Genomic DNA, 11,591 nt, shown 5'->3' on the forward strand with positions numbered 1-11,591 from the left:
CGGTTTATTCCGCTCCCGTTCGGTAAGATAACAGTTTTATTGATTATGAATAACGTATTCCGATGATTGCCATACATTTTCCCAACGCATTCTCAGCAAGACCTAACCGCACATGTCATAAGGGAAGCACGTGATCGCCCGAGAACAGCTGAGTCGCTTCCGGAGAGCTTCTTTCCGTCCGGTGTTTACTTGCTGCAGAAAAACCACCAATACCACAGGGACACGCCCCATGCTGCTGGCATCCGCATTGAACAGCTGGAACGGGAAAACACCGAGCTGAGGTCGTTGATTGAACGGTTAATGGCCGAAACGGAAGTGCAGCGGTTCACGTACCGAAAGCAATTGGAGGTAATTTCCCAGCTGCAAAATGAAAACGAGTGCTTACGCGAGCAACGGGAAATTCTGATGGCACCGATGGCATCCTATCACACCCGGCAGAGGATAGGCGACTTCCTGAGCGGGGATCTCGATACGATTGTGTAAGTGTACGTGAGTGAGTGTTTGTTCACTGGCGGTTCTATCCTTTTCTTCTTCTTTTTCTTCTTCTGCTGCTTGGGCTCTTACAATTCTTTTTGAATTGGAACTGGTTGTCTGAAAAATCTCTGGTTGATACAAAATTTGAAATCATTTTGATTTCTACTTATTTTTTTATAAATATAGGGAGAAGCATTACTAATGTCAATTTATAACCAATTGAAATAGTGGAATTAAATAGAAATTAGTAACCCTTCGCTCACATTCATCAGAATTTTTAATTTAATGTAGATTTGCAATAGGAAAATCGGCTATTATTATATATTTTTTTCTAACAGGGAAGACGAAACATTGGACATCATAAACTATCGAATCATGTTCATAGAGATGCGAACATTCAAACGGAATCGCGAGAAGCAGAAATCATCAGTTAAAAGGTATCATGTGTAAGATTATTCTTCTAAATACATGCGTAAATCCAATTATCCTCATCGCAAAACCAATCCAATTAGGCTTAAATTAGTTAGAACCTTGAAATAGGCAAGAGTAAAGTAAAATTTCCAGCATTTCAATCAAAATTCTACCGGGCCTCGGTCTAAAATACTTTTCCCAATAAATGGGATCATCCCCCCTAGCGGCAACCGTCGATGCCAGACAAGACCTAATAGATTTTCCAGTAAATCAACCTACCTCTGCTCGGCTCCAGTCTATCCGGGAAACTGGTTGGTTGGTCGTTTGATGTTGCTGCTCATCGACTCCTACAGAGCAGACCTAATTAATAAGTTAAGCCGATAGCTGAGAAGATACATACCGGTCCAATTTCAGACACCTCCCGAAAGCGTTCCCCGAAGGCAGCTGGAAACTTTTTTCCTCGGAGGAATTGGAACCGGTGGGGGCAAGCACGAAGGGAGATGTAGAAGATCCTAGACGCTCCACTACCGGCAGTATCTAGATTGAAACGAATTAGAAACTTTACGACTTCATGTACTATAAGATTCTCCCGGGATTCTGCAAATATGCGGGATACAGCGGGAAAGAAAGTTCATATATTTTGAGCACCAAGATGGAGAAGTTTTGAAATGCAATGAATATTTAAACGCTTTTCCGTATGTGTGCGGTGACGTGGTGTGAGTGTATGTTAGCGATGACAGAAGAACTTTTCGAACCAGCAGATATGAAATATTTTCGGTTTAGTTTCCGTGCTGCAGCGGGATCCTCGAGGGGATAGAATGTGTAATGTGACAAATTAGGATGCTTGCATGGAGTTTTTTATGCCATGCCTGAGTGGAAGTCTGATGGAGCCAACAAAGTTTCGTGTCGGGTTGATTGCAGTGAAGTTTTAATTTATGTATTCTCAATGTTGATATACTTATGGATGAATTTTAAGTATTTGACTCTTATATTTATTTATTTAGATGTGCTAATATTAGGTTAAATAAATAGTTTTATTGATATGGCAGCCAGCCCAAGTACTGGCACAAAACGTTCAAGTTACCTGCATGGCAGTTTTCTCAACGCTGACTGACGTCACTGATGTAGCTATTTTGTTTGACCATTGCATTGTTTCAATAGTACCGATGAGTTTTTCGATGATCAGTATCCGATTAGAGGGCGTAAGTGGGAAACATTTGCTACCGAACTTTGAATGTCAGTTAGTTACGTTACGGTTATAATATCATTTGCCCATTGATATTTAGGAGAGCGACATTGATATTGACAGTCTGTAAAATGATACTGACATCAGGTGGATAGTGAAAATCAGCTATTTTTTTGGAAATGAAATTTATACTTTGCAGCAGTGGCTACTGGTAACGCGATAACTTGCAATGAGTACAGGCTACAACTTGACTCACAGATTTATTCAGATCCATGCTGTAACTTTAGATAAATTTATCGCTATAAACATTCATCAATCTTCAGTAATGCCGAAAGCATCCTAGAACCCATAACCCATGTCTGCACGATTTTTCTAAACCTTATCAATCTGCTGGCTTCCGTGCCGTACGTACTCACCTTTTCTCCTGTGACGCCCAGTCAAGGGACTGTCGTTATCCAGAAAGTATCCGTCCAGTGAGTTGAACAGCGTCAACAGATACACTAGCACCAGTTTTTCCAGCCACATTTTTCTATTTCGCCCTGTTTCACTATTCCACTTTTTGTTGTTGTTGTTGTTGAAGGTATTTGTTGCTATATCTATACTATTTTTCCATGTATTCTTTACCACACACCCTTGAACCTCCTGGTGTTATTCATACTCCGGAAGTACCATTGCTGTAGTTGTTTTTCCTCAACACTTTCTCCAGGGTAAAAGGTGCTATAGACAACACTACTCACTGCTTCTTCTTCATCTTCTTTCTGGTGCTTTCTTCCTCTTCCGGAAAAGTGTTCTTTTTGTTCACTTCCGTTTTTTCGCTTTGAAAAACTTGAGAAAGTGAAGTAGGTTTTTAATACCACTTGATTTTCACCCTCCCAAAACAGCACAACCAAGAAGAAAAATAACTAAACCGACACCCACTCTCGGGCTTTGAAAAGAGGCTGTGCGGCTAAAGCTGAAAACAATTCAACTTTTACGATTATTGCAACCCAACCAGCAGCGGCAGCAGTAGCAGACGGTTTTTCGCATTTTCTTCTTCCTGCTTCGTCTTCTTGCAGCTCAGCGTCCTTTGATTGGGGGTAAGAGTGCTATTCAGGTTTCCACACAAGCACACACAAACAATCAGACACACTTGTTCATATGAGAGAAAGATTCACACGCAGGACGACGGCTCCCAACCCCCACGGGGGACGTGGATGGTGAGGAAACAGCTAAACGAAGCAGTGTTTAGCATATAAATGAATGCTTAATTTATGGTTATGACTTTGACCCAATGGGCACAAGAGGGGAGCCCAAAGTACCGAGATTAGCTTAAGTCCTGGGTTTGAAAAAAAAAGAAACCTCAACAACAATGTTTCAAACTAGCTGGACACCAACGAGTTTCCGTTTGTTGTAAAGCAGGCGAGTACATTTTCTGCGAAGGACTTTACGGTGTAAACTGTAATCCTTATTACACGATGTTTGTTCGAACTCATCCCGATTAAGTAGCACACGGAGCTTGCGTGTTCCCAATTACAGGAGGGTTTTCATTCGTCTGTAGCTTTTGTGAGAGTCAGAATATGCTGGTAACTTTCTTTTAAAAGCGAGAAGTCTGGTTTGTTCCGTTCAAGCACATAAATTCAGCTGTTTACGATTTCCTTGGTGACACAATTTAGAGATTAAGTATTCCGTTCCCTGCTGAAGTAGCCTCTTTCTACATTCACTTTTCCACATTTTCCTTTTTCGTGTGGATATTACCCACACCATTAGCATCCGAGCCTAGACCTGCCACAATCCAAAGATGATGACGATTTCACACAATACATTCAGTACATATGCATCGCATTTTTATTGAACGTCACACAAATTAACACTTCACCGAATGGCTATTGTCTGAATATTCAGGACTCTACCCCGAGGGTCACCTGTGATCATGTACCGGCCGTAACATCACTGCCTACTTCTCTGACAAAAAATAACAGAGCCCGATAAAAACAACAGTCCTCACCGGGAAAAAAAACGTCTCCACTCTTTCACCGTGCGCACCGCTCGCCTACTATGGTTATGTGATTGCTACCGTTTTTCGATTCGCACTCACGAAGCTCCCAGCAGAGGAAAAACCCGACCGAACGCAGTGCACTCGTAACAGTGACTGAAACATTCCTGCTCGTCGGAATCTTGCTGCTGATTTTGCATCCCGTGCAACACACGTGAGTCGGGCTCAAACTGCTCGAACGACACAAGTGCGCATGTCACCATTTGCAGTACTCGAAACTTGAGCAACCGACAGCGGATTTTTCTCTGACGTTCGAGATTACCTTGCCCGCGACAGAAGCGACCTGACCGCCGACAAGGTAGCAATCCTTATCCAAGGAATGCTCACGTCCACCCAGACCGAGAAATTGCATCAAATCGAGAGAAAACGGTTTTACGTAATCACGTTCGCACTCACCTGGTGAACGTTTTCCATTCCCATCCCTATCGAGAAGCAAAAAGTAAACCAATTACAACCCCCTCTGGGAATAAATTACACACGTACGCATAAACATCTCCTTTCCCTGCATCGCAGTCTTGGCTTAAATATAACGATTGGTTTCCACGGAGCGGAAAATTCTGCTTTTATGCAAACACTATTTTCCATTCGAATTCAAACGACGAACGTCGGAAAAGCCTTTGGAACGTGGCCAACAAAAACACCTCCTGGCCGTCTCCTGCAAGAAGCTTTTTATGCAGAAAAGGGAAATTTCCCCCATTTACGAAAACGCTCCCCAGGGCAGCAAACACAGTAAGTCACACACTCACAGCGAGAGACCGTTCTATTTGATGAGGTTTCCGTGCTCATCTAAAAGGCAGACCAAAACAAATTCATAAGTGGTGGGGACCTCCAATCCCGGACTCCAGGATTGTACAGTAGCAGTATCAGCAGCAGGCCTTGATATGGGAATCATATTTTATTCATAACCTACCGCCTACTATGGTTGGGTAGCGTGGAGAGTGGCAGGAGTGTGCGCACGGCTGTTTGTTTTTGAGGTTGGAACTTGGAGAGTGCTTAAAATTGGATCGCTCCGTCATTAGCATAGTAATTTTTCAAAAAACCCTCCCTGTCAACGACTACGACGAACGACGATGTGCTGCTGCATTTGTCGGGGAAGGTGAATTAATTATGAAATCCATTTACGAAGTGGGTATGAAACGCACAGAGCGACGCATATAAGTTCACACTTTAAGGTGCAATTTTCAATGATACATTTTTCAAAAAAAAGCAGTTGTTTGTACGCTTTATTTAAGCTTGCTGTGAATAGAATTGGAATGAAGACTTTTCATAGTGATATAAAATGAAGCGTCGGTTAAAACTTTTTGATTACTCTTACTCCAAAATAAATAGCACCTTAACAGGTGTTTACCGAGCTGGCTACCCCAGTAAACCATGAAACGTGGTTTAGAATTTGTTGCATCTAAGGTGCGGATGTTACACGATTCACTTATTTTTAATGGGGGAAAATAGTGAGTAATTGAAGGAGAAGTGTTTTATGTACGAGTCATTACTAAATTATGGAACAAGGAGTTTAACGGATTATTATAAACTTCACGGACGTTTACGATGAAGCTTACGAGTAACGTGTATGGGCAGTATTGAATTCAGGGTTTTTTACATTGTTAGTGCTTTATATTATAGTGACTTTAAGGCTGTTCCATATAACGACGCAACAAACGGAAATCATGCAAACGTGTATGGAGAATTGACATTGAAATGCTTAATTCTATCTAATTTCACTACGTGCACTCCACGAATGCCAAATTGTTTCTTTCGTGGCATTTAAAAGTACACCAAATATTGCCCCTTCAGTATTTTGAAATTCTTTAAGAAGGAGGAGGGGTGACATATATTAAAAATAAAATTTGCATTAACCATAATTAGTCCCATTAATCATATTCCATATGGGGAAACATGACCCCGAGCGATTATGAAAAATGAGCCACACCCTACAAGCCTGCATGAGATTAGCGTGGTTCCAGCACGATGTTGCTCCACGTGCTCTGTCTGGTATCATCCATATTCGAACATTTTGAATCTAGTCATATTTTTTTTCCAATAAATCGTAGCTTGGAAACGTCACATCAAATAGAAATTAAGTATGACATAAAAATTTTCTTGGAAAATATACACGCAAAGTTTTTGAGGTTATTTTTGAGAAAAAATAAACAAATAAATGTCTTCTTCTTCTTATTCGCATTTCAAGCTTATTGCTTAGTGCATATTAGCTTATTGCGTGCTCTCAACTTAGTGTTCTAAATGCACTTCCTCAGTTATTAATTGAGAGCTTTCGATGTCAATTACCAATGCATGAATTTGTATATTATATGGCAAGCACAATGATACTCTTTGCCCAGGGAAGTCGAGAAAATTTCCAACCCGAAAGATTCCCTCGACCGGACAGGGAATCGAACTCACCGCCTCCGGCTTGGCAATACCGTTTTTAGAAAGTTGAAAAAAATGGCGTCACCCGAAAAGCAACGTCGCGAATTGATTTTGCGCAAGCACCTGGAAAATCCTCAACTCTCTCATCGGGACATCGGAAAACAACTCGGAGTCAACGGTAAGTCATGTGATTAAACGTTACTACGAAACTCTGAGCATCGAACAGAAGGAGAAATGCGGCCAAAATGCGGTTATATTAGTGATAAGAAACACAAGCGTGTCGTGAAAGCGTTTAGGCGGAATCCCAATGCTTCGGTCAGGGATGTGGCCAAAAAGTTGAATATGTCCAAGTTTTTCGTTCAGAGAGCCAAGGACCGGGAGGGACTGCATACGTGCAAAGTGCAGAAGGCTCCAAATCGTGACGAACGGCAAAATACGGTGGGAAGCTTCTTTGTCTCATCATGGATGATGAGACTTACGACAGGGCAGACTTCCGGCAGCTTCCGGCAGCTTCCGGGTAAATCTGAATACGAAAACAGTTCCAAGGAGAATTTGTTGGAGAACATACCGAAGGAAGATTTATAAGGGAATTCTGAGGGGATTTACAAAGGAATAACAGTCCTAGAAAAATTTGTTGCACAGTGCAATAGTAGAAGATGTATTTCTGGATATAAATTAAGGGTATTTCTGACTAAAGGAATTCCATGGTTTAAACATACACTCAAGCCAAAAATCTATTACAATGATTATTAGTTCCGTTTCCTCACATCCTCTGTTCATGAACATCGCAACGAATATTATAAATTGACCATGCAGGCGATGTAATGTTTTTTGTCTTTTTTTATTTCGTGTTCTATCTACGCTTTCGACTATACCAGTAAGCTTGTAGAACGACGCACATTGTAGAACATTGTAGAATGACGCACACACTTGCCTCGAATCTCTCCAGCAGAAAAAGCATATGAAGTCGAGTATGCGAGGAAATGAGCGCTTCATGTAGAAGCACAGGTCTGATAATCGCAACGTTCGTGGTTCGAGTCAAGTCGGCAATCTGTTTCCTATGTTTTTCGACATAACTAATTTACCTCACTAATCACTCTACATTTTTCGGTCTCGAATTTTCTTGCATTGGACCGCAGCTAGGTATACCACATCCTCGGTTCATGCGGTCTTCACTAACATCCTCTGATGATGAATCCCACGTAATTATAAGCGAATCTTACATCCCCCGGTAGGGTGTAGTGAATAGTTTTTTTTTCATGTTTTTGAAATATTTTAACAATTTTATTGTGAGAAGAATTCGGGTTTGAACAAATCTTCAAGATGCTGGAACTAGAACTAGAACTATTTTATTTTAAACAAACTGGGCCAGGAACTTCCCTGGGCTTTGGCAAATCCTTGAGGTAGTTAAATTAGGCTACCAGGTCCCAGGGCTGATCTGGATCTTTACCACATTGGAAAGATGCACACTAGTGTTGCCAGATTAGTGTTTATGCTCACCAAAAGTGCATTTGAACCCGCTTATAAAAGCATATTAACAGATAAGCATATTAACAGATATCATCACCGGACATTGCTTATTGCTCTGTACTAATAATAAATGATTAAGCACAGCATTTGATATTTTAGTAGGAATGCTGGATTTAGTCGCAGTGGAAATCAATTCTTTGCCGTATGCGTGATAATGTTTGCACCATTAAGCAATGTCAACATTAAAATAATTCTCAAGAATTTCGTTTCGAGTTTTTTTTAATATTCAAAGGGGGTTTCTCAGAGTCTTAAACTATTTATGTTAATCATCGATCGAGTTTGCACTTGCTGCAATTACGGCCTCCACACGCTTCCGGAATGCACGGCAGGTTCTAATAATGTAGTCTGGATCCATTTCTCTCCAGGTACGGTTCAATGTTTGTCTGTGGCTTGCTGTACTCGGGTGGCGTTTAGAATAGGCCTTGGCCTTCATGACGCGCCATATTGAGTCATCCAGCGGATTAAGATCGGGGCTGGATGGCGGCCACATATCCTTCGCCCAGAACGGAAGATGTTCCTGCAACCACTTCTGAGTGCGGTTCGAGGTATGGCACGGAGCCCCATCTTGTTGAAATACAACATTTGGCTTCGGACCGTACTGTTCTTTGATCCACGGAAGAACATACTTACTTAAAATCCCGATGTAGACCTCCGTGTTGACCTTGTCGTCTTCTGGAATGAACACCGTGTCCATTTTTTTGCCATCGGAAGCCACCAATCCAAACACCATAACGCTAGCAGGATGCTTGGTCAGATACAAGTTCTTGTGCTCGTCGGCTACGTCTTTTACCGGAAGAGAACTAATATACCGGTCGGTTCTGGAATTTGATACGGGATCGACGGTAAACATGCTCTCGTCGGTGAACAGGATTACCGGATTTTTTCGCTTAAGGAAGTTCAAGATTTTCTTGCACCGTTCGACTCGTAGCTCCCGGATGCGATTGGTAATCATGTGAGTTTTTTTTCCGTGCCCTCAACTTCGCCCCGCAATCTTCCTTTACGATCTTCCGTGCCGTAAAGTCACTGATCCCGTGTTCCTTTGCCATTTTCCTTATTGAACGCACTGGATTGACCCGAATCTTCATTTGGATAGCAGCGATAACCAGCGGAACCCAAGTTGACCTCGGACGACCTGTGGCCACCTTTGCGGATAGTTATCCTTTCTTTTCTCGGTCTAAAACCCTTCTGACGGTCCACCGGGACAATCCCACGGCGATTGAAATGTCTTTTTGCGACATTTGCGCGTGGGACAAATCACGAATACGCTGCCACTTCATCATGGTGCAACTGTCAAACTAAGTAAATCATTTTCTTTTATACACAGCCTACTACGGAATGAGCTATAGGTTACGTGCATGCAAAGAAAACCACGGCATTGTATGCACATGTGAAACGGGAACATAATTGGTACGATGGTCCAAACATTATCACGCATACGGTATTTAATTGGATTTATTTCTATGGTCTCAGTCTACAGCACTCAGTCTACAGATTGTGGGCGGGAAGCGTTGTGTTTGTTTTTGTTTTTTGTTTATCTATTTATAGAGTCAATTCTTCGAAATACGAAGCGAAAAACCTTCAAGAAAACTAACAAAACGAAGCTGGAAATGACAATGTTTCATTAAAAACGTCAAGTATTTCAAGAATATTAACTCCGATCATATCGATCCGGAATAATAAAATCATCTGTATCTCGGTAACGGATTGACGTACACATAAAATTAATGTATATATTTACAAAAGGAAATTTTGAATTTATAAAAACTAACATCCAAATAAATTAATCGAATTTCACATTTTACGTTCGGTTGTTACCCAATTTCTAGAAAAAAAAAAAAAAATTAAATCAGGTAACTTGTAGCACGAAAAGAAGAGTCGGTGAGACCCCTCTCAAAATGGCCCACCAAACATGAGCTATAGTAGTGAAGGATTAGTTCGAAATTTCAACACAGCTAGCATAGGGTTTGTAGGAGAAGGCGGGGTAAGAACGCCTGGCGGGGTAAGAGGAATCACAGCTAGTTATATATGAAATCCTCAAGATTCTTACCAATACTCAATACAGAAAAGATTAACAACATGTTTTAATCATTCTAAAACACCTTGTTGTCCCCGAACTTATGAAGCTTCAAAACAATAAATAAAAGCAAACTTCTCGTTCGGTGGGGCTTTCACAATCTAATTTTGAAAGCAACAAATTTAAGACTTTTTGATGAATAAACGATACTATCTAACAGGAAGCTTAAGTGTGATAATTTATTAGCTAGAGAATGATCTTAGAAGAGACATACTTTAAATCTACGCATACATCGTACGGGTTAGGCAAAGAGTGTGCAACCAACCAACTCTGGACAAACGATGTTTTCTGATTTGTTGGTACCTTTTTCCTTCAGCAGGCATACTGCTTCTGTGACTGTAGATAAAGGTATGTAAAAATGTATGAAACATGTTAAAATATACCATATTGTGAAACATTTGAACCTGGCGTAAGACGGACCTTTTTTGACGGACCTTTTTTGACGGACCTTTTTTATTGCGAAATGACTTTGATTGAAACTGAAATGTTGTTTTTACAGATCAAGTATTAAGTGACATTGATTTCTCTTAGTTGTAACCAGCGAATCCAAACACATAAAGCAACCAACGATACAGACAAAACGGTTGCTACGACTACCATGACAAACTCGCTCTATAACATAGCTCGATCCGAGTGGTAGAAGCATAATAATATATTGCTTGCCTGCTTTGTTGCAATATACACGGATGAAGACATAGCTTGATATGAATCGGGAAAAGACATAACAAAAAAATTCCCATTAACACACGTGTATCATCTTCGGTTTTACTTCGTGAAGCAGCTTGCCAACAATTTGCTCGTTTCCTTCTACCGCCCCGAATGAGTTGTGTCGCACGGGCTGCTTGTCATGAAAAAGTACAAAGAAGATTATATCATTATTGCTTTCAACTTCTGACATACACTGAGGCAAATAGACCTAAGAATTTCATAAGGCTCGACTTATGAACAACATATATGAAATTCATAAGCGCGACTTATGAATGATTTTCGGGTAGCATGAGGTAGTTCTTATACGCCTTTAACCATTTCATTTTTACAAGCGTTGAAAGACAAGTGGTCAACATACGGGCCCCCTAACCTCAACGTCCATTTGCCGGTTCCAGTCTGCTCCGATTTATTATTTTTTCGTCAACATTATTTTTCATAAGGCAATCACATTTATGTATATTGCTGTGAAGCAACTGTAAAGTCTAGAGGGAATTTATATCTGTAACTGTAACCAGCTCGTTTTTGTTTGCTAACCTGGTTAAAATGTTTATATTTAATTATCTTAAAGATAAATCGTCCAGCTCAAACCTTTGTAGGGGTAAGAGGTGGGACCATCATCATCATCATCAATGAAATTCACACTCATTTCTTATGGCTAAAATTCACAAGTGTTTCTTATGGAATTCTTACATTCTTTTGCCTGCGTGTAGCGTTATTATTCGGTTCGTTGATCGCTTGTCATTTTTTCATTTGGAGATATTTTTGATTCCTTGGTTGTAACCAAGAATTAAAACCTGGATTTATCCATCTAT

At 40.7% G+C, this 11,591-nt stretch overlaps 2 protein-coding genes across 2 annotated transcripts in view; one reads left to right on the top strand and one right to left on the bottom strand.

The window, feature by feature from the left end:
• The window catches only part of LOC135702057 (igLON family member 5-like), a 210,387-nt gene extending 206,208 nt beyond the window's left edge, over positions 1-4,179 (bottom strand). Inside the window, exon 1 of the mRNA XM_065223047.1 lies at positions 2,488-4,179. Coding sequence (XP_065079119.1) covers positions 2,488-2,596 — 109 coding nt within the window. The 5' untranslated portion in view covers positions 2,597-4,179. The remainder of the gene's footprint in view (positions 1-2,487) is intronic.
• LOC135702049 (uncharacterized) lies at positions 232-928 on the top strand (the record flags this gene model as incomplete). Its single annotated transcript, XM_065223018.1, has 2 exons — positions 232-479; positions 813-928. Coding segments are annotated over 2 exons (360 nt in total), but the record flags the coding sequence as incomplete, so codon positions are not given.
• Positions 4,180-11,591: the final 7,412 nt, after the last annotated feature.

This window comes from Ochlerotatus camptorhynchus, unplaced genomic scaffold, assembly GCF_037179485.1.
Source record: "Ochlerotatus camptorhynchus isolate MF236.1 unplaced genomic scaffold, CSIRO-AGI_Acam_v1.1 ptg000183l, whole genome shotgun sequence".
NCBI classification, from domain to species: Eukaryota; Metazoa; Arthropoda; class Insecta; order Diptera; family Culicidae; genus Ochlerotatus; species Ochlerotatus camptorhynchus.